The 23,134-nt window shown below is 40.7% G+C and overlaps 1 protein-coding gene across 1 annotated transcript in view; it reads right to left on the bottom strand.

Annotated features, from left to right (window-relative positions):
* Positions 1-23,134, bottom strand: part of LOC124121193 (synaptic vesicle 2-related protein-like) — a 135,570-nt gene that overhangs the window by 19,136 nt on the left and 93,300 nt on the right. Inside the window, exons 7-12 of the mRNA XM_046484177.2 lie at positions 11,594-11,657; positions 11,204-11,329; positions 7,076-7,216; positions 6,685-6,761; positions 6,012-6,088; positions 4,676-4,783 (exon numbers count right to left, since the gene is read on the bottom strand). Of these exons, the coding sequence (XP_046340133.2) occupies positions 4,676-4,783; positions 6,012-6,088; positions 6,685-6,761; positions 7,076-7,216; positions 11,204-11,329; positions 11,594-11,657 (593 nt within the window). The remainder of the gene's footprint in view (positions 1-4,675; positions 4,784-6,011; positions 6,089-6,684; positions 6,762-7,075; positions 7,217-11,203; positions 11,330-11,593; positions 11,658-23,134) is intronic.

The raw sequence follows: 23,134 nt of genomic DNA, 5'->3' as shown, positions 1-23,134 counted from the left end.
TGCTACGCATTCAACAAACCTCATGGGTGTAAAAAGTACAGCTGCGCGTACTCCCACATATGCAGTAAGTGCGGCGAAACAGCTCACGGGGCGTCGACCTGCTTTCGAGGACAGGGGGTCACACGACCCCCCCTCTCAATCAATAGCTCAAGCTCACGCTTTAATGGCTCAAGCCCACGCTTTAATGGCCCAAGGCAGTCAACCAGAGGAACTAGAGGTAAGGTCTTTGGCTCCTACTCCCGTCAAACTAGATAAGTTAACACCATGGTTGTGTCGTTATTCTCAGTTAAACGCAGAGGATGCGCAATATTTGCTCGATGGTTTTACATTTGGTTTCCAACTCGAGTTCCAAGGTACACGCCATAGGCGGCTAGCAGGTAATTTACAATCCGCAACCCATAAAGACAGGAGGGACATCGTTAGACAAAAGCTTAAAAAAGAACTGGATCTTAACAGAATGGCAGGACCGTTTAGCACTATCCCCTTTGTTAACTTGCAAGTATCCCCTGTAGGTCTAATCCCAAAGAAACAGGCAGAATCACAACAATGCCAAGGTGAGAAAGTCGATGATTTCCGTCTAATTCATCATCTGTCTTATCCAAAAGGAGGGTCAATTAATGACCACATAGATCCGCAAGCATGTTCAGTCTCTTATGCCAAGTTCGACGAAGCTGTACAGATGGTGCAACACTTGGGAAAGGGAGCACTGCTTGCAAAGTTCGACATCAAGTCAGCATTCAGAATTATACCAGCGCACCCGGATGATTTCGAACTGCTGGGTATCCAATTCGAAGGTAAATTTTACTTTGATAAATGCTTACCATTTGGATGCTCGATATCATGTGCTATTTTTGAGACCTTCAGCTCATTTCTCCAATGGTGCATAAGTCAGCGTATCCCAGCAATACCGATTATGCATTACCTTGATGACTTTCTGACGGGGGGACAGCAGGGCACAACACAATGCCAATCCTATTTGCAGTCTGCATTAGAAATGCTAACTCATCTTGGTATTCCCATCGCCCAGGATAAAACAGTAGGTCCAGTGTCTCAACTTACATTTCTGGGCCTCGAAATAGACACGCTAGCTATGCAGGTGAGAATACCGGAAGGTAAGATCAGTGAAATCACAGCCCAAATTCAGCACATACTCGCCACATCAAACTCAAAGGCAACAAAGAAAGAATTACAGTCACTCATTGGTAAGCTCAATTTTGTGTGTAGGGCCATCCTAATGGGTAGAGCATTCTGTCGAAGACTCATCGACCTCCTCTGCCAAGGTAAGCAACCTTTCCATCATATTCGAATCACAGAATGGGTAAAACAGGATCTTCAAATGTGGCTTACATTTCTCACGAACTTTAATGGTGTATCAGTATTTCAGGACAAGCTGTGGGTGGACAACTCTCACCTTCAGCTTTACACAGATGCAGCAGGGGGCATAGGTTTTGGGGCCTACCTTCAGGGCAGATGGTTCTGCGGTAGATGGCCTGACCATTGGGTTAAGGATGGGACAACACTTGACATGACCTTTCTGGAGCTGTTTCCCATCGTCTGCGCCATTCAACTATGGGGAACACAGCTGATGAACAAGAAAATACTGTTCTACTGTGACAACCAGGCAGTGGTGGCAATCATCAACAAGCAATCAACCGAAGCCCCTCGGGTGATGAATCTTCTCCGCCGCCTCATCCTCCTTTGTCTTAACTATAACATTTTGTTTAAGTCAAAATACATTGCAACTAATTCCAATGTTATAGCCGATGCACTCTCGAGGTTTCAGTTCAATCGTTTCCGGGCAGTAGCACCGGAAGCAGAGCCTGCGCCAACGCCGGTTCCAGACAACATATGGCACATCTGAAGCAAGAAGTTGACAGGCTACTACTACAGTCACTGTCTGAAAATACCTGGTCGACTTACAGGACAGGCATCAACGCGCTGCAGCAGTTCAGATCGGTGCATCAGCTTCCAGAAACGTGGCCAGTCCCCCTAGATCAGGTCGTAAACTTTATTGCTCATTTGTCAGTCACCAACCATTCTCCCAACACAGTCAAAACATATATCGCTGGTATATCCGCCAACCATAAATTTAAAGGTATGGAAGACTGTACCAATCATTTCCTGGTTACTAAACTAATAACAGGTATGTACAAGTCAAGAGGGCGCCAGGACACAAGGAAACCTATTACTCTGGATCTGTTGAAGGTGGTCATCAACAATCTCACACAGGTTTGTTCTTCGTCATACGAGGTATGCCTTTTCAGAGCTGTCTATTGTATAGCCTTCTTTGGCTTCTTTAGAGTAAGTGAACTAGTTCAAACTAAGATGTCACAGCCAGGCTGCTCCATCAATAACGTAAGTATATCAGGCGAACCGGAGAAAGCTACTATCCACCTTCCACACTCCAAAGGCGACCAACATGGGTACGGCAATTCAGTGGGTATAGAGCCGACACCAGGTAAATCACCCTGCCCAGTGGCTGCCCTTAAGGCTTACTTAAAGGTACGCCCATCTGGCCCCGCCCAAGCATTTATCCACTTTGACCATTCACCGCTAACCAGGTATCAGTTCCAAGCGGTCCTAAAAAAGGCCTTGGCCCTCAGCTCAATAGGTACGGAAAGTTATTCTTCCCACTCTTTCCGAATCGGGGCAGCAACAACGGCAGCGATCAAGGGGGTACCACCACATCTCATCCAGCAATACGGCAAGTGGAAGTCAGAATGCTATCAGTCGTATATACGTCTTCCTGTGACATAATTATTCATGTTAGTTAACAAGAACTAAAGGCAAATAACTAATAACTGCCAAATGCTACTATAGTACATTTGTTCCAGTCTGGATGGTGGGCTCAAGCTTTATGACAAGGGCGAGGCAACAGCTGTCCCCACAGCGCCCGGAGCTGGTGCCCCACAAAAAGATTTTGTGGTTGGCAAGGGGCGGACTGCGGTGGAATGACCTGGACAGGGTGATCGACACTCAGGTGGAGGCAACGAGGCGCAGTCCTTCAGCTGTCGTAATACACTTGGGATCCAATGACTTGGGATCCACAAAGACCAGCCAGCTCCTCATAGATATGGAGACGTCAATCATGCGGATCCAGGCACACCTACCAAACACCCATGTCTGTTTTTCTGGTATCCTACAACGAAGGTATTGGCATTCCGCACGCGACCCACGTAAGGTGGAAAAGAGTAGATCTAAGCGCAATAGGCGGTTAGCCAATCGTCTCCGCGACCTTCCTAAGTTCTCATTTATCCCCCATCCTAGAATAGTGGCCACTGACAGGTCCTGGTTCCAGTGGGAGGGAATCCACCTTAGTTGTAAAGGGATAGGAGCTTTCGTAAAGGATATCGATCATGCCTTGGTCCAAATTTTCAAGTAGGTAAATATAAAGGTAAGACATCTTTCTTATGAGGCAATCATGGCGGGCACGCGAATCATCATCCGCGGCCGTGGGGTGTGGGGTAGCACTTTGGTGCTAAGTGGCGTGGTTCTTCTGGGCTACCTCCTATATCATCATAATTTATATTGATATATATACTAATTAGGGTTTCCGGTTACCTGCTTTCCAGCGGGAACCCAGACTGGGTTACCTTCTTACCAGTTGGAACCCAGTCTTTCCCGGGTTTTCACTCGGGAATCTAGTAACAATTATATTTGGCAACGCAAGTTGCCACATAGCTGGGCCTGGCGGCGTTCGCTCCCATTTAGACCCGCAGCGTTGGTCGGGTTGCGTCGTTTCCGTCATTTGGGCCGTAGCATTAAGTATATATTAACAATTAAATTTGGCCTGGCGGCGTTCGCTCCCATTTAGACCCGCAGCTGTGGTCGGGTTGCGTCGTTTCCGTCATTTGGGCCGTAGCATTAAGTATATATTAACAATTAAATTTGGCCTGGCGGCGTTCGCTCCCATTTAGACCCGCAGCTGTGGTCGGGTTGTGACGTTTCCGCCATTTGGGCCTTACCATTAATTATATATTAACAAATATGTTTGGCGACTCAAGTCGCCACATAAATACTATTTATTCCATTTCTAAATTGGGGTAGCCCTTTAGAACCTCCACACCCTCGGCCATTAAATCCACTGTTGCGTCTTTGTCATTCTTTCAACATAGCCCACCTTCCTCAGGGAGGTGGGCCATCGCTGTAATATCCTGCAATAAGTACCATATACAGGCTCCAGCAATGGTACCAGACCACCAACACTACAGATGACCGACCACGTTGTGGAAAACCAGGGTACAGAGTCTTCAAGATCGCTTTTTTACTGCTGTGGAAACTGCTTGACAGACCATGGGGACACACCAGCGACACATTAGTGCAGACACCGTGCGTTGATGATTGACGAGCAGACACCTCCACTGGCACAGGCCACACTGAGTGCCTATGGCCTTCAGTGCCAAGTGCCTATGGCCTTCATCAACCGCCTCATCCATTCCACGTATCGACGTTGCACGGCAGTCATCAATGCACATGGTGGATACATGAGATATTGACTTGTGATGCCATTTTCTCGTAGACTAGTGTTTTGTTTCTCAAATTATGTTTACAGTTTGGACAAATAAGGTTTCTCATATATCTATCCATGGTGATGTTTCTTTTGCGGTTCAGTATATGTTACAGCTGATCCCTACTGTTCTTGCACCAGGTGAGCTAACAACTGACAAAGAGTTACCAGGAAACTCAGCAAATGTTGTCCAAACCAGATCTCTGTAATCTGCTGTGGTGAGGGTCTTGCACTCCAGGAAACATGCAGGATTGGGATTGTACATCACATCAGTCCCTACAACCCACAAACAACAGCAGTATGGTCACTTACACTGAAACTTTCTCACTTTCTAAAAATTGTGACAAAAACGGACAACTTGAACATGGTTCCTATGATGATCTGGGCATGCTGCTACTCATCATTCTGTATTTACTTATCAACTCATTTATCTTGTTACTATCCTGCAGCGTTTATTTTAGATGTTGTCAAGCAGAAATGGCAGCCTTATCATAGCAATGTTTACAGCATATTATAGCTAATGACAGACTGCTCTCTGTTCTAGTGTTATTTGACATCACGTTTCTTGTCTGTGACGTCATCATATATTATGTCCTATGACATTGCTATTTGTAAATCAATGACATCCATTAATATATTGAGAGGTTTTCATGCTGCTGTTTGTTGTCTTACTCATTTTCGGATTTGCTACAAATTCTATACACCTTAGCCATAATAATGGTAATGTTATTTTTCAGGGCATTATCATTTGCAGAAGCCGTCAGTATTTTCAACTGTCCTCCTTTATCAGACACTTAATGGCAGACCTTGGGCTACTGCAAATGATAATCCCCTGAAGTATATTAGTATCACGGCCATATTACGGCAAAACTCAGTTTAATAATAGTAGTAATACAGCTATATGATGAAGCCCTTCACAGTGTAATCATGCTGATAAAATAGCTATCTACTGCAATCTCTACAATGTAATCATTGAAATATTACAGCCATTTCTAAAGAAAATTGACATGAGCTACCACATTTGTCATGAGATTGGTAGAGACCTTATCCGCTGCTGGTCCCAACCGGAGCACTCAAATATGATGCACCACTCCCGGAAACATGAGTATTTCCTGAAAGTTCGATGAATCGACCTAGTTGACATTGACAGGTCTAGTGCTGGCTCTTAGGTATCTGCATGAGATGAGAGTTGAATCCATGGCCGGGTCTCTTTAAGATCACAACTGCCGCTTTGTCTGAGAATTTCCAAACCAAATTGCCAATTAGATTGTCTTGTCTGAGAGGCTACAGCACACGAGGGCTCTTGCTCTTCCTGCAACACCAGGGTAACTGTGTGTGGCAGGTGGGCTAACAACCCAGCCAGGAACCAACAGGAGGCAGATTCCTGGACTGGCCGGACACCCAACCACCACCTGACCTACTTGATAATGATTTGTTATGTTATTGAACTTGTCCTGTCTGTAATGAGGGACTATCAAAAATACTTAGTACACATAGAACTTACCATGACATCCATCTGGACTTTCAAACAAAGCTGTGGTAAGAAGCACAATACCATAGTAGGAGAAGGCACAGACCAACCTGTGGAAAGAGGGAATAGAGTTGGTGTTCCGGGAGGCTCAAGTATGCATTAAATCACTTGGCAACAAGACAGCAATAAATGCAGTCCGAAAGTCATGTGGCAGCCAGGACACTGCAGTCATTGACTGGTCAAAAAGCTGGACACTTAACTAATCAAATAAGATCATTACTAATAATATGAAAAGATTGTCAAATCTGAGATCTCTCCATGGCTCTGTTTGCAAAGCAGTCATGCTGGAAAATAAATATACTTTTCAAACATCTTGGAAACAACCATAGTATCCAAAGTGTCTCTGAGATTTGCAAACTCTTGTATACTATAATAGTTTCTGAACGTTTCCAATTGGAAACTTAATGGTTTACTGCTGTCTTGCCCTTTACGCCCAATGGAATGTTTCACAGACTGGTCATTCTCTGGCATTGACATTTTACAGGACTTCATGATTTGATGACTCTCAAGAATCAAGAATCAAGTATTTGCCAAATTCATGGTAGTATTTTAGATCAGTCACAAAACGTGACTTGTTTGGCAATGTTGTATAATGTGCTGGGCGTGTAGTAATGTTACAACAATGAGAACAGATAACAGTGCATACCAAATGACCCACAGTAGACCGGTGGTAATTCTGTATTCTGGTGTAAACAAGTCTGATATCCGGCCTCGCCTGATAGGCTGCAACAAGTAAGTTTATTAGAATGCATACTAATCTGCTGGTTGTATTTGAAATAAGAATTACACATTTACAATCTGAGTGTTATTTTGGAAGGACTCAAGAACGCCTCTGCTGGAGGAAGCTAAGGTATGCTTCATTACTTGAAATTATTTGATCGATCAATCTGTTTTCTAGTGCTATGGTTCTTCACAAATAAGGTGATACTGTATATTGATCATGGTAGAATTTCTATATTTCACATCTAATCCAAAGTTAAAGCAGTGCCTTCGTAATGATTCTGCCTTGAAACTGTTTCCTTGTGTGAACCACTTACCTTTGATGACTGTGCATGTGGCTCAAGAAGTCGGCCAAGTGGCATGGGCTTGCCATTGTCCTTAGCAATACGTTGTATTGTTGCAAATGCTTTCTCGGTTTGACCTCGTGTAACATCATAGCGTGCACTCTCTGGTAACCACTGTTCACAAGCAATGGATTAAGCATTATGGCAATACCAAAGTTAAGTTGTGTCATAAGACACAAGACTCCATTGCAATAAAGGCACATATTGAGATCTTTCTTCTATCCAACCAAGCAGACATTAGTCAAATCAGTTGATGTGATATGGCTGCAATATTGCCAGCACAATGAAATTTTAAAAAATTAAATCTTTTAAAAAAGGGGAGTGGTTTATGGCAGAAAAACAAATAAAACTGATCCAGAAGATATCAATACTTACTACAAAGCAGATAGAGAAGATGACTTGTACATAAGTCTGATCCAGTAAGATATCAATACTTACTACACAGCAGATAGAGAAGATGACTGGTACATAAGTCTGATCCAGGAGATGTAAATACTTACTACACAGCAGATAGAGAAGATGACTTGTACATAAGTCTGATCCAGTAAGATATCAATACTTACTACACAGCAGATAGAGAAGATGACTTGTACATAAGTCTGATCCAGTAAGATATCAATACTTACTACACAGCAGATAGAGAAGATGACTTGTACATAAGTCTGATCCAGTAAGATATCAATACTTACTACACAGCAGATAGAGAAGATGACTTGTACATAATTCTGATCCAGGAGATATCAATACTTACTACACAGCAGATAGAGAAGATGACTTGTACATAAGTCTGATGCAGGTGATATCAATACTTACTGCAAAGCAGATAGAGAAGATGACATGCACGTTAGTCTGATCCAGTAAGATATCAATACTTACTACACAGAAGATAGAGAAGATGACTTGTACATAAGTCTGATCCAGGAGATATCAATACTTACTACACAGCAGATAGAGAAGATGACTTGTACATAAGTCTGATGCAGGAGCTGTTAATACTTACTACACAGCAGATAGAGAAGATGACTTGTACATAAGTCTGATCCAGGAGATATCAATACTTACTGCAAGCAGATAGAGAAGAAGACTTGTACATAAGACTGATCAAGGAGATATCAATACTTACTACACAGCAGATAGAGAAGATGACTTGTACAGAAGTCTGATAGAGGAGGTATTGGTTACTTACTGCACAGCAGATGGAGAAGATGACTTGTACATAAGTCTGATGCAGGTGATGTTAATACTTACTACACAGCAGATAGAGAAGATGACTTGTACATAAGTCTGATGCAGGTGATGTTAATACTTACTACACAGAAGATAGAGAAGATGACTTGTACATAAGTCTGATGCAGGTGATGTTAATACTTACTACACAGAAGATAGAGAAGATGACTTGTACATAAGTCTGATGCAGGTGATGTTAATACTTACTACACAGAAGATAGAGAAGATGACTTGTACATAAGTCTGATGCAGGTGATGTTAATACTTACTACACAGCAGAAAGAGAAGTTGACATGTACATAAGTCTGATCCAGGAGATATCAATACTTACTACACAGCAGAAAGAGAAGTTGACATGTACATACGTCTGATGCAGGTGATGTCAATACTTACTACACAGCAGAAAGAGAAGTTGACATGTACATAAGTCTGATCCAGGAGATATCAATACTTACTACACAGCAGAAAGAGAAGTTAACATGTACATAAGTCTGATCCAGGAGATATCAATACTTACTACACAGCAGAAAGAGAAGTTGACATGTACATAAGTCTGATGCAGGAGATGTTAATACTTACTACACAGCAGAAAGAGAAGTTGACATGTACATAAGTCTGATGCAGGAGATGTTAATACTTACTACACAGCAGATAGAGAAGATGACTTGTACATAAGTCTGATGCAGGTGATGTTAATACTTACTACACAGAAGATAGAGAAGATGACTTGTACATAAGTCTGATGCAGGTGATGTTAATACTTACTACACAGAAGATAGAGAAGATGACTTGTACATAAGTCTGATGCAGGTGATGTTAATACTTACTACACAGCAGAAAGAGAAGTTGACATGTACATAAGTCTGATCCAGGAGATATCAATACTTACTACACAGCAGAAAGAGAAGTTGACATGTACATACGTCTGATGCAGGTGATGTTAATACTTACTACACAGCAGAAAGAGAAGTTGACATGTACATAAGTCTGATGCAGGAGATATCAATACTTACTACACAGCAGAAAGAGAAGTTGACATGTACATAAGTCTGATGCAGGAGATATCAATACTTACTACACAGCAGATAGAGAAGGTGACATGTACATAAGTCTGATGCAGGTGATGTTAATACTTACCACAAAGCAGAAAGAGAAGTTGACATGTACATAAGTCTGATCCAGGAGATATCAATACTTACTACACAGCAGAAAGAGAAGTTGACATGTACATAAGTCTGATGCAGGAGATATCAATACTTACTACACAGCAGAAAGAGAAGTTGACATGTACATAAGTCTGATGCAGGAGATGTTAATACTTACTACACAGCAGAAAGAGAAGTTGACATGTACATCAGTCTGATGCAGGTGATGTTAATACTTACTACACAGCAGAAAGAGAAGTTGACATGTACATAAGTCTGATGCAGGAGATATCAATACTTACTACACAGCAGAAAGAGAAGTTGACATGTACATAAGTCTGATGCAGGAGATGTTAATACTTACTACACAGCAGAAAGAGAAGTTGACATGTACATAAGTCTGATGCAGGAGATGTTAATACTTACTACACAGCAGATAGAGAAGATGACTTGTACATAAGTCTGATGCAGGTGATGTTAATACTTACTACACAGAAGATAGAGAAGATGACTTGTACATAAGTCTGATGCAGGAGATGTTAATACTTACTACACAGCAGAAAGAGAAGTTGACATGTACATAAGTCTGATCCAGGAGATATCAATACTTACTACACAGCAGAAAGAGAAGTTGACATGTACATAAGTCTGATGCAGGAGATGTTAATACTTACTACACAGAAGATAGAGAAGATGACTTGTACATAAGTCTGATGCAGGTGATGTTAATACTTACTACACAGAAGATAGAGAAGATGACTTGTACATAAGTCTGATGCAGGTGATGTTAATACTTACTACACAGCAGAAAGAGAAGTTGACATGTACATAAGTCTGATCCAGGAGATATCAATACTTACTACACAGCAGAAAGAGAAGTTGACATGTACATAAGTCTGATGCAGGAGATGTTAATACTTACTACACAGCAGATAGAGAAGATGACTTGTACATAAGTCTGATGCAGGTGATGTTAATACTTACTACACAGAAGATAGAGAAGATGACTTGTACATAAGTCTGATGCAGGTGATGTTAATACTTACTACACAGAAGATAGAGAAGATGACTTGTACAGAAGTCTGATGCAGGTGTTGTTAATACTTACTACACAGCAGAAAGAGAAGTTGACATGTACATAAGTCTGATCCAGGAGATATCAATACTTACTACACAGCAGAAAGAGAAGTTGACATGTACATAAGTCTGATGCAGGAGATGTTAATACTTACTACACAGCAGAAAGAGAAGTTGACATGTACATAAGTCTGATGCAGGAGATGTTAATACTTACTACACAGCAGATAGAGAAGATGACTTGTACATAAGTCTGATGCAGGTGATGTTAATACTTACTACACAGAAGATAGAGAAGATGACTTGTACATAAGTCTGATGCAGGTGATGTTAATACTTACTACACAGAAGATAGAGAAGATGACTTGTACATAAGTCTGATGCAGGTGATGTTAATACTTACTACACAGCAGAAAGAGAAGTTGACATGTACATAAGTCTGATCCAGGAGATATCAATACTTACTACACAGCAGATAGAGAAGAAGACTTGTACATAAGTCTGATCCAGGAGATATCAATACTTACTACACAGCAGATAGAGAAGAAGACTTGTACATAAGTCTGATCCAGGAGATATCAATGCTTACTACACAGCAGATAGAGAAGAAGACTTGTACAGAAGTCTGATAGAGGAGGTATTGGTTACTTACTGCACAGCAGATGGAGAAGATGAGGAGAGGTATGGCAGACAGACCCAACAGCCATTTCCATCCCAGTGTTGGCATTACAATCAAAGCAAGCACTACTTCAAAGCAGGCCCCTAGGGCCCAGAAGATCTGTAATAAAGAACAAGTCAGGGACTGTCACTGCAATAATACACTTTGACAATAAAGTATATGATGCTTTCTTTTTTCAAGTTTAGATTCTGTTTACTTTCCTTTGAATGAATGAATAGTCAATAAACAGATTTAAGACTGACACTTACCACCCACAATACTGACTCTTCTATCTGGTTTTCAGAGAAAAAGATTTCTTTATAGATTTATGTCAGAAAAGCAGACAGTATGTCTGTTATAATGACTGCTGGCAGCCTCACTTACCTCTACCAGGATCACACAGGTAGCTCGTGACTTGGATGGCAGGAATTCTGCATATAAGGTTACTCTGAAACCATTGATACTTCATGTTACATTGACACACATTTGTTAATGGGATGTACAGGTCATGCATGAAGAAGGCCTGAGTGGCAGGCAAGGCTACTCACAGGAACATTCTAAGTAAAGTGACATAAGTAAAGTGTAGCTACACGCTTTGAGGACTTTACAACTTTGCTTTTATTTGACTGTATGAAATGATCTGTTTGTTGTTGGCATCACAAGTAACATGTAAAGGACCTTAGACAACAATGTCATGGTAACAAGTGTCCAGGTAATTACATTCTGCAAAGTCATACCTTGCGGGAACTATTCCTCAACAAGGACACCCGAACACCCACCCCCCAACATCACGTTATCAGCTACTGAAGTACGAGCGGGGAGGCAGTGCCAGCCCCGGTAGTGCCATTGTAACATAATGCAGGATAAGTACATAAATATATGATATATTTCATGCTATTTGTTTAAACTATTCCTGCATTACATATTGGACTTTATCAATGGTTAAAGAGGGGCATATCTTCAGTGTTGACTGGTTCAACAAAGCATCATCAGTGGGTAATTGTAGCAACATCATGCAAAATCCTTTGCATGCCAACAGCTAATGCAAACACAGTTGGAGCTTGGAACAGGACCCACGAGAGCTTGGTATACTCATCAAGGATCTTACCTCTGGCAGTCGTAATACTCGTGATCATATAGCATCAAGGCTGCTGGGGTAACAAGTGGCTTGAATAATCGTACTTCAGAGCTTGATGGACAAAAATGGATGCATTTTCAAACACCCCTTAACATTCCTCCCAAAGAGGGAAGATCAGCTGGTAGTGGCCAAGGTTGCACTACCAGCATCGTTCAAGGTTGGAAAACTGCTGCGGACCTCTAACGGACCAGAACTATGGACACCCTCCATGTCTTCAACTGTCATGTCACTAGGGCAGTAGCTGGAAAACACAGTGTCTGATCTGCAAAAGCACTGTCCATAATGGCTGCAACAGTACAGCTGCCAAGGACAATCATCGAGAAGGCAATCGCCAAGTTTGCGATGATGTTCTTGAGGATTCTCCAATCCTGCCACATCAAATACCTGTAGGATGGTAGATCGAAGCCAGAAGGCAACAGTATTTCTGTTAACTTCTGCCCAGCTGTTCTGAGCTGTAAGAATGAACAGTCTCTTATGCGTCTTCCGAGTAGACTGCTTATGCTCGAGGTAGATTCGCAGGGCTTGCACCAAACAGAGAAGATCATCTTTGTCTTCAGATCCTGCTACAGAATCGAAAGGCAGCACTTTTAGTCTGGTTATCCTGGCAACTGTTTTTGGGCGATGAAATCCCAACAAACCTCTAACTAGACAGCCCCACGTCTGGCCTGCACAAAATGCTTATGGTAACATCAAAGGCATGGATTTCACCAATGCCAACAGGATGCTACTGTTGTTGAGACCTGGTCCGAGTGGGTCAACATCCGATACCTGTGCAATGTTGCGCATGACCATATACTCTGGCAGTGAGAGACCCTTGTCCATGGGCAATGTTGTCTTCAAGGTAACCTCGGAACCATGTGATGTGACTGGGAGCCAATCCACCATCCAAACCAAGCTGGAGTTTGACTCTGATCCAAGTCATGATGGTTGTTGTACATGGGATGAAGAAGACTGTCACGAGGCCGCAGGCAAGTAATTGTCTGGGGGTTGATGGCATCAAGTGGATAACCAACTGAGCTGCTACCTGACTGACAAATGACTGCAATAAGACTGGGTTGAGCCGACATGCCCGGTGACAAGGGGGTCAAGACCATCAGCAGTGTCGATTCCACCATTGCCTTGCAATTCTAGACAACTGTCTAACAATAAGTGGTAACCATGCTAGATCCCTAATAAAGGCATATTTTCCCAGTACCAAGAAGAAATGTATGGTTCTGTTATGAACAATATTCGGTGCACACATATCATAACTACCCCAAATGGTTTGAGACCGACCATACCATACTATCATACAATTTGGAATAGCTTTGGAAATGCATACCACCTATACTCTTTAACTTCGAAATTAACAGTCCTAAAACCATATGGCTGACTTTGGTGCTGCACACCTAAATACATATCTGCATGAAGAAGTCCTGTCACAATCTGAACAAAAGACCAAGCAGCCAAAGTGGAAAACTACACAAACCCCTCAATCCCTCCACAGGAAGAGAGATAAATGACTTCGTATTCAACAAACTGAACCCCATACATAACACAGCTCAACATCTCATAAAGCTCCTAGCACCATCAGTAAAAGAAGGAAAGTCCTACATCGGCACCCATTTCACAGGACATATATAGATCTCTTACGGTAAGGCATCCACATTGACACATCTTTCACCATCGACAGCATTATACAATTAACTGCCTGTTTTTCAACACTTTTTACTTCACATGGCAAGATTCATGGGCTAGATTTTTAGTCAGCATCCAGTACCAAGGCACCACCAGTCACCAAAACACCAGACTGCTTACAAAACTGCATTTCTGACAAGAAACATCCGACCGGCCCATGGCAAAGGTTCTATGCAGTATTAAACCCCAAACCCAGGACGATGTGTTCCGTATATATGAGATCATGTGGGGACCAATCTACTTGAGAGAGTAAAAGTAACATTCTGATGAAGCCTGTCAAAATCAACTGTACATCAAAACACCATACTGGTATGATTCCTTACATTCTATATGTTCAAATCAAGTGGTAATGGTACATTTAAAGTTGATAGTAATGTTTCACAGCATGATATATTTAAACTGTAACTGAGACTGCCATAACTATTAAACAAGAGGACAAAGTCATCGATATGCTCTGTAATGGTAATACTTGTGAATAAATATATAAAACATGTCACCAAAGAAACTCAATTTTATATATTTTTTAAACTATCAAAAGGCACCAGTTCACCACTAGACCTATCTATGTGCTGAGTTTGGTGAAGAATTATTTGTACGGTTTTCAAGATCTGCTCCAGAAACGACATATCACATTGACGGATGGATGCATGGATGCAGGGACGCACGCAGGGATAACAATTCCTGTAGTTAAGTATGTTTCATGAAGAAACATTGAATGCTTAATTAGTTATCCTAAAAATAACAGTCACCTCATTTGCATATGTTGCCTGGGAAACAAAAAGTAATATTTTTCCTGAATAACAAAAGGCACCAGTGTAGCATTTTTTCTATGATGTGTAATAATTAATGGGGATAATTAGGAAGATATCTTGAAAACATTTTAGTCAAAACCTTGTGGTGTGTTGGTCAGTGGTGAAAGGAATTTTAGGATCATGAAATGTAGATCAATAAAGTGTAACAAATAAATTGTAACAAATGAAGATAAGTTTACATGCTTATTGAACTTTGCAGTGCAACAGAAGCATGAGGAACTATATGCTAGTTAGATACATGTATGTCCATGCAGCTGTTTAGACTAATGGATTGAGTTTCATGTCTGAAGCTGTTAAGTGTGACATGAAACTGGAGAAGACAACATGATCTGTCTGATTGAGATGTGGTGTAACCACCATTAAATGGCAACCTAGCCTTGTATGGATGGTCAAATGCAACAGCTGTGTGCCATCTGATATTGATAATACATTACTGTATAACTGAGCTCCATACCTTCAATAGGCATAATTGTGCATTGTATGCAGTAATGTGGGCTGCTTGTCAATACCTGCACACACGAGAGTAGAACCATTGGCTCCACTAGTGGAGGCGGTAGAACACTCCCCAGGCTCCGCAGTGACAGACACTATTGTAAATAATACCATCAATACAATGCACATATTGCATTTTGCAGCACTTAATCAAGAAGGTTCACAATGACTATTGATCTGGAACTTCTAGAGGTGGTGTGCTGTGTTGTGTGAAGCAGGCCTAAAACACCATGTTCTGAATAGGGGCATATCTAACACCTTCACTTGTGACAAGCACTGTGTTATACATTACATTGTGACAAGCACTGTTATACATTACACTGTGACAAGCACTGATAAATTACGCTGTGACAAGCACTGTTATACATTAAACATATAACAAGTAGTGTTATACATTACACCGTGACAAGTAGTGTTATACATTAAACTGGGACAAGTAGTGTGTTATACATTACACTGTCACAAGCACTGTGTTATACATTACACTGTGACAAGTAGTGTTATACATTACACTGTCACAAGCACTGTGTTATACATTACACTGTGACAAGTAGTGTTATACATTACACTGTGACAAGTAGTGTTATACATTACACTGTGACAAGTACTGTGTTATACATTACACTGTCACAAGCACTCTGTTATACATAACACTGTGACAAGTAGTGTGTTATACATTACACTGTCACAAGCACTCTGTTATACATAACACTGTGACAAGTAGTGTTATACATTACACTGTGACAAGTAGTGTGTTATACATAACACTGTGACAAGCACTGTGTTATACATTACACTGTGACAAGCACTGTGTTATACATTACACTGTGACAAGCACTGTGTTATACGTTACACTATGACAAGTAGTGTTATACGTTACACTATGACAAGTACTGTGTTATACATAACACCGTGACAAGTACTGTGTTATACATTACACTATCACAAGTAGTGTAATATACATAACACCGTGACAAGCACTGTGTTATACATAACACCGTGACAAGTAGTGTTATACGTTACACTATGACAAGTACTGTGTTATACATAACACCGTGATAAGTACTGTGTTATACATTACACTATGACAAGTAGTGTGTTATACATTACACTGTGACAAGCACTGTGTTATACATTACACTGTGACAAGCACTGTGTTATACATTACACTGTCACAAGCACTGTGTTATACATTACACTGTCACAAGCACTGTGTTATACATTACACCGTGACAAGTAGTGTTATACATTACACTGTCACAAGCACTGTGTTATACATTACACTGTGACAAGAAGTGTGTTATACATTACACTGTCACAAGCACTGTGTTATACATTACACTGTCACAAGCACTGTGTTATACATTACACTGTGACAAGAAGTGTGTTATACATTACACTGTCACAAGCACTGTGTTATACATTACACTGTGACAAGTAGTGTTATACATTACACTGTGACAAGTAGTGTTATACATTACACTGTGACAAGCACTGTGTTATACATTACACTGTGACAAGTAGTGTTATACATTACACTGTGACAAGCACTGTGTTATACATTACACTGTGACAAGTAGTGTTATACATTACACTGTGACAAGCACTGTGTTATACATAACACTGTGACAAGTAGTGTGTTACACATAACACTGTGACAAGCACTGTGTTATACATTACACTGTGACAAGCACTGTGTTATACGTTACACTATGACAAGTAGTGTGTTATACATAACACCGTGACAAGCACTGTGTTATACATAACACCGTGACAAGTAGTGTTATACGTTACACTATGACAAGTACTGTGTTATACATAACACCGTGACAAGTACTGTGTTATACATTACACTATGACAAGTAGTGTGTTATACATAACACCGTGACAAGCACTGTGTTATACATAACACCGTGACAAGTAGTGTTATACCTTACACTATGACAAGTACTGTGTTATACATAACACCGTGATAAGTACTGTGGTATACATTACACTATGACAAGTAGTGTGTTATACATTACACTGTGACAAGCACTGTGTTATACATTACACTGTGACAAGCACTGTGTTATACATTACACTGTGACAAGCACTGTGTTATACGTTACACTATGACAAGTAGTGTGTTATACATAACACCGTGACAAGCACTGTGTTATACATTACACCGTGACAAGTAGTGTTATACGTTACACTATGACAAGTACTGTATTATACATAACACCGTGACAAGTACTGTGTTATACATTACACTATCACAAGTAGTGTGTTATACATAACACCGTGACAAGCACTGTGTTATACATAACACCGTGACAAGTAGTGTTATACGTTACACTATGACAAGTACTGTGTTATACATAACACCGTGATAAGTACTGTGTTATACATTACACTATGACAAGTAGTGTTATACATCACACTGTGACAAGTAGTGTTATACATCACACTGTGACAAGTACTATGTCATACATTTGATTGACTGTGGCTGTGCGCACCCTGTCCTCTTCTGTGTGGGATTTTCAAAGTGCTATGTTGATTGTCTGTACTGATAACATACAGGTAGTCCAGGCATATCTTGGTATTACCTGGGCCCACTTGCAAAGTGAAATCTTAGTTACAATTGATCTAAGGCGCCTATAATCAACATACAATTTTCCTATTTCACTTGCACAAACCAATCATAATGATTGTAGGACGGTTTCGATTTAAGATCACGATCTTAGCTAAGATAAAAATCTTCAATAGTGGAGGTACGAATATCATAACTTGACTGTCAACAGTTGTCTACAAATGCACATCTGTTACTGCGTGTACCAATAGTGGAAACGATAAGACACACAACACGTCCCTCCCTCCATCTCACCTTGTGAAAAAAGGTCCCATATGGTCATTGTTTAATAAACAATATTACATTATTAATTATTTTCAAAAAGTGTGAAATTTACTTTGGCTATTTATAAGATATTTTACGCAAGTTTTCAATGTCTCATCATGTGTATTTCCTTGTTTGATGAATAATTTATTTATTTTGCTTATATTTGACCGTGTTTACAATGATCTTTAAATCTTAGCTAGTGCAAGTGGATGGCGATTGTAGCCGAAGCCTAAGATTGCGATCTAAGGATTTACAATAATTGCAGTACTAAGATTGTTTCCTGCAAGTGTGCCCTGGTTTGATATCAGACTTTTCCCCAGTTGACAAACCAAACAAGAGCTGCCAAGGTATCCGACAACAGAGATTTTTTAAAATCCATACATGATGCTGTATTGAATAATATTACACCAAGAACGAAACAGCTTAATCTGACGCCTTTCAAACGCAAGAAAACAACAGGGCAAACTATCATTCAAAATAAGGTGTAGTAGACAGACCAAATGGTAGAGCTCGACCTCTGTAATATGTATTGTTCCACTTAAAACCTGATTAATCTCTGTAATCTGGGTGTATGCAAACAGGATGAAAATCATTCTTCATATTTGCTGTAGTCATCAAATCTTTAGCTTTTACAATTACTTACACCTTCCGAATATCTTCACACTGGTGGCCTTGTTTGGAACAATGTAGATGTAGACATCAGAGATCAACAATTAGTCTTTGTTTTCTCACCATGTTTGGGTATCATCCCTAATGGCGAAACACATTTTGGCATTTGTACTCTTGCTCCATTCAAACGTAACTGCTTTACCTCACTTTAGTCCACAAATCTGATCTGACCAGTTTTCACCAGAGCTTAAATCTTGATATAACATGCACATTTTGATATTACAGCATAGTGGCGTGTGGGGCAAAGGCATAAGCTTGTAATCCCTCTCATGAGATTGCTAACGCATCGTGGTCCCATGCTCAAGGAACTGGGGTTGGAGGAGGAACCGTTGTAAAGTCTGAAAGTCATCACTCCCCATAAAAGTCATCTTCCCGAGGCAAGTGAGTTAACTGACTATAAAAGTCCAGTTTCCACCCTTGCCGAACTAGGCTGGTATTATGGAGTTACAGTTTGGCTGGACTAACGAGTCTATGCATAGTCCAATCAAAATCGCACACCAAAATCGAAATCCGGTTCGTAAAGTGTCATGCAGATTTCGGTCGACTGCAGGATTTGCAAAGCATGTGCACGGCTAACTCGTTGTCAACAAATATTTTCTATATCTTTTCATGTTTTTAATCAAGGTGCTCACGTGATTTGATGCACTTCGCGATGTAAGACTCGTTTGATCACAATATAGCTCTTGATTATTGATCAGATCGTCTTGACTGGGCGCCACCGTTTTGTTTGAAGCAAATGCAAGTGATACGAGAGGTTGAATCTGATTGGTCAATAGGAGAGGCATAGAAAGGACATTACTCGTAATAGCCACTGGTGGCGCTACGATCGAGCCCAGGAATTCCAGGCTAGTTCGGTAAGGGTGGAAACTGGACTTATAAAGTCATTTAACTCTCTTGCCTCGGGAAAATGCATAAAAGTATACCTGGGTAGATTCTGGGGCCTTCCAGTATTTACCCATGGGTAGATTCTGGGAGCTCAAAGAATCTACCCCCCTTTCCCAGTATCAACCCCCAGGGGTATACTCTGGGAGCTCCCAGTATCTACCCCGGAGTATAATCTGGGAGCTTCCAGAATCTACCCCGGAGTATAATCTGGGAGCTCCCAGAATCTACCCCGGAGTATAATCTGGGAGCTTCCAGAATCTACCCCGGAGTATACTCTGGGAGCTTCCAGAATCTACCCCGGAGTATAATCTGGGAGCTTCCAGAATCTACCCCGGAGTATAATCTGGGAGCTCCCAGAATCTACCCCGGAGTATAATCTGGGAGCTTCCAGAATCTACCCCGGAGTATACTCTGGGAGCTTCCAGAATCTACCCCGGAGTATAATCTGGGAGCTTCCAGAATCTACCCCGGAGTATAATCTGGGAGCTCCCAGTATCTACCCCGGAGTATAATCTGGGAGCTTCCAGAATCTACCCCGGAGTATAATCTGGGAGCTTCCAGAATCTACCCCAGGTTATAACTATAATCAAGGAGCTCCCAGAATCTACTCCAGCCCTGTTTGATTTAAAAAAATTCTTTCATGAATGTACATAAAGTTTTCTTTTTGGGGATGCATGTATCTGATTAAGTTTACATAAATGCCTATTACGTACACAATTAGTTTTAAAACATTCATATCCTGTTATTTAAATTGAGAAGACAAAGGTGGGAGCACCAGTTTTTCCAAACAGTAATCATAATTATAAGAAATCTCACATGTGAGATGAGAATAAACATGAATGTACATAAAGTTTTCTTTTTGGGGATGCATCTAACTCAGTCTTGATCTCTCCTGGTCAACTGCTGTAACAACATTGTCATCTGAATAAGTTTACATAAATGCCTATTCAGTACACACCTAATTAGTTTTAAAACATTCATATCCTGTTATTTAAATTGAGAAGACATTTGAATAGGTTATACACATTCATATAAATGCAAAGGTACCAATTTTGTCCTATTTTAATAATGGATGATCAAGTTTATGATGTCTTGAGGTACCTGACCAAATCTGACCACAGCTATCCCAAGGAAATCTACAAGCTCAAGCTAACATAGTGATAAATGTCCAGTGACTGAAATAATTCATGGAATCATTGGATATTGGTGGTTTTCAGAATATTTTATCTCATATTTTATGTTAGTTTTCTCTATTTGTTATCGATAACAAATAGACAATGACAATTGCTTCGTGGAATTTATTACACCCATCTGACTATATTTAGAATAAGAATGTAAATGAACAAATAATTAGATGCTATTAATTATGTGATGTCTTCTATAGAATATATTCTGGATACTGTGATACATGCCTCTGCAAACAAAGGTACTTACAGACACAAGTCAGCAACAGAAACTAACAGTTTTAGTCCACTAGTCCTTTTAATGACAACATAAAGCAAATCCCTTAAAAAGTGCAAATTTCTACTGGTCCTTATGATACCTTAACCTTTGGGCAGTTTGGCAAGGACTATAGGACGAGTGCCAATTTCTAATGCTGCAAGTGCATACTTAAAAGTGGTTTCAAAATGATTTTATATGCTGTCAAAAGTAGTTAGATCTATTCACAAAACATATTAAAGCTTATTCAATAACATAAGTGTAAGACATTTCTTCACACAATTCTCAACACCAACTTTTGAACTTACAAATTGATGATGACGACAATGAGATAAAATCAATGTGATTTGTAAGATATTTTTTATTTGTTTAAACAATATTCATTTCTACTTTGCATGTATAAAACAAACATTTTGAATTTTTGGATTCGATAACAATTTATTATTATCTACACCAGGGTTGATTCTGGGAAAAGGGGGTAGGTTCTGGGAAGTTCCCGAATCTACCCGGTGTAAGGTGCCAAAATCTTCCTCCCTTCAGAGTATACCTGGGTAGATATAGGGGTAGATTTTGACAGCTTACATCGGTATAGCTGAGTGTTGAAGCGGGTTGTGAAGAGGTCGACATCCATGTGCGGAAATAAACGGCAAATCCACTGGAATATCCTCAGCTGTAGTCGCCATTCAATGGGAGATGGTGTGTCGTGTTTGGACAGGAGTTGGCTATGACGTTGGAGAAGCCAGGAATTTGTCTTGCCCGAACCTGAATGTTGAGTGATACAATCAGTTGGAAAAAGTCAAGCACTAGAGACAGTAGTCATGTCAACTTGATTGATCCATTCTTGTTTATGTACCACACAACCAATAGGTTGTCCGGCTGGATCATCAGTGTGGAGGACTGAAGGAGTGTTTGACCAATGAGACACTGCCTGAATCACTGCTTAGACGTTGTTGATGTGAAACTGGCTTTCTTTGGGAGACCGGTTGTAGTGCTTGACAATGAGCTCCAGAACCCGTGGTGTGTCGAGGAAGAGGTGAAGGGTCAGGATGAATGGCCGCAAAGAGATTCCTTCGCAGACATACACCACTGCCTAAAAGTTCATTCCCCTTACATGCATGGGCAACACGTTACGCAACCAGTGTGCATCGGGTTGGTCACTTGTGTGGAACCCGTCCGCCACGCGTGTGATACCCTTGTGCAACGCGTTGCACACGGGTGTGCACCCCGTTCGCCACTCGTGTGCAACGCGTGACACACTCATTAGAGGGGGAACAAACTTTTGACCAAAGGAGGACCCGTGTTAAGCTGAACCTGGAGATGGTAACAAGGAGAGAAAATTTTGTTATCCTGACGAAAAATGATAATACACATGTATTTGCTAATGTCTCCTTTCTTTATGTGATTTTGTGGGAATAACATGAAAACTGTTGTGATTAAATAGATCTGTCTTGTTTTATACGACCATTGCTTCTAAATCCGATGGTGTTAAGAGAATACATGGTCCTGGAACATGTTATTGCCATTGAAATGCTTTTATTGTGATTTGACATTAACCGTCTGTAGTATGACTTTCAGTAATAATATGTATGAGGTTTGGCGGCGCATTGTTTTTATTGGACCCTAATTACTTTATGATGACTTGGACTCTTTATCTCAGCTCCATAGCCGTGAGGCTGGAAAAGAGCAGCATGTAATTAATGAGGGTGGGTTATATCATTGAGGATACACTTGAGGGAGAGAATACTAATTACCGTACTACAGGAAGAGACCTGTAGACGTAAGCGCGGGGTTGTGTTTTAGCTGGCAGTTCGATAATGTGAGCTTTGACTGCGTCATCTAAAATAAATAATAAGATACAGCAGTGTTCTTTTCACGGGTCTTTTGAATAAACTCCCAGCGCTACTGTCAATGTATCTTCTACTTGATCCTTG

Source organism: Haliotis rufescens, unplaced genomic scaffold (genome assembly GCF_023055435.1).
Source record: "Haliotis rufescens isolate VD_foot unplaced genomic scaffold, xgHalRufe1.0.p SCAF_15, whole genome shotgun sequence".
NCBI lineage: Eukaryota > Metazoa > Mollusca > Gastropoda > Lepetellida > Haliotidae > Haliotis > Haliotis rufescens.
The sequence above is the reverse complement of the archived record's forward strand: the minus strand, read 5'-3'. Positions and strand labels throughout refer to the sequence as shown.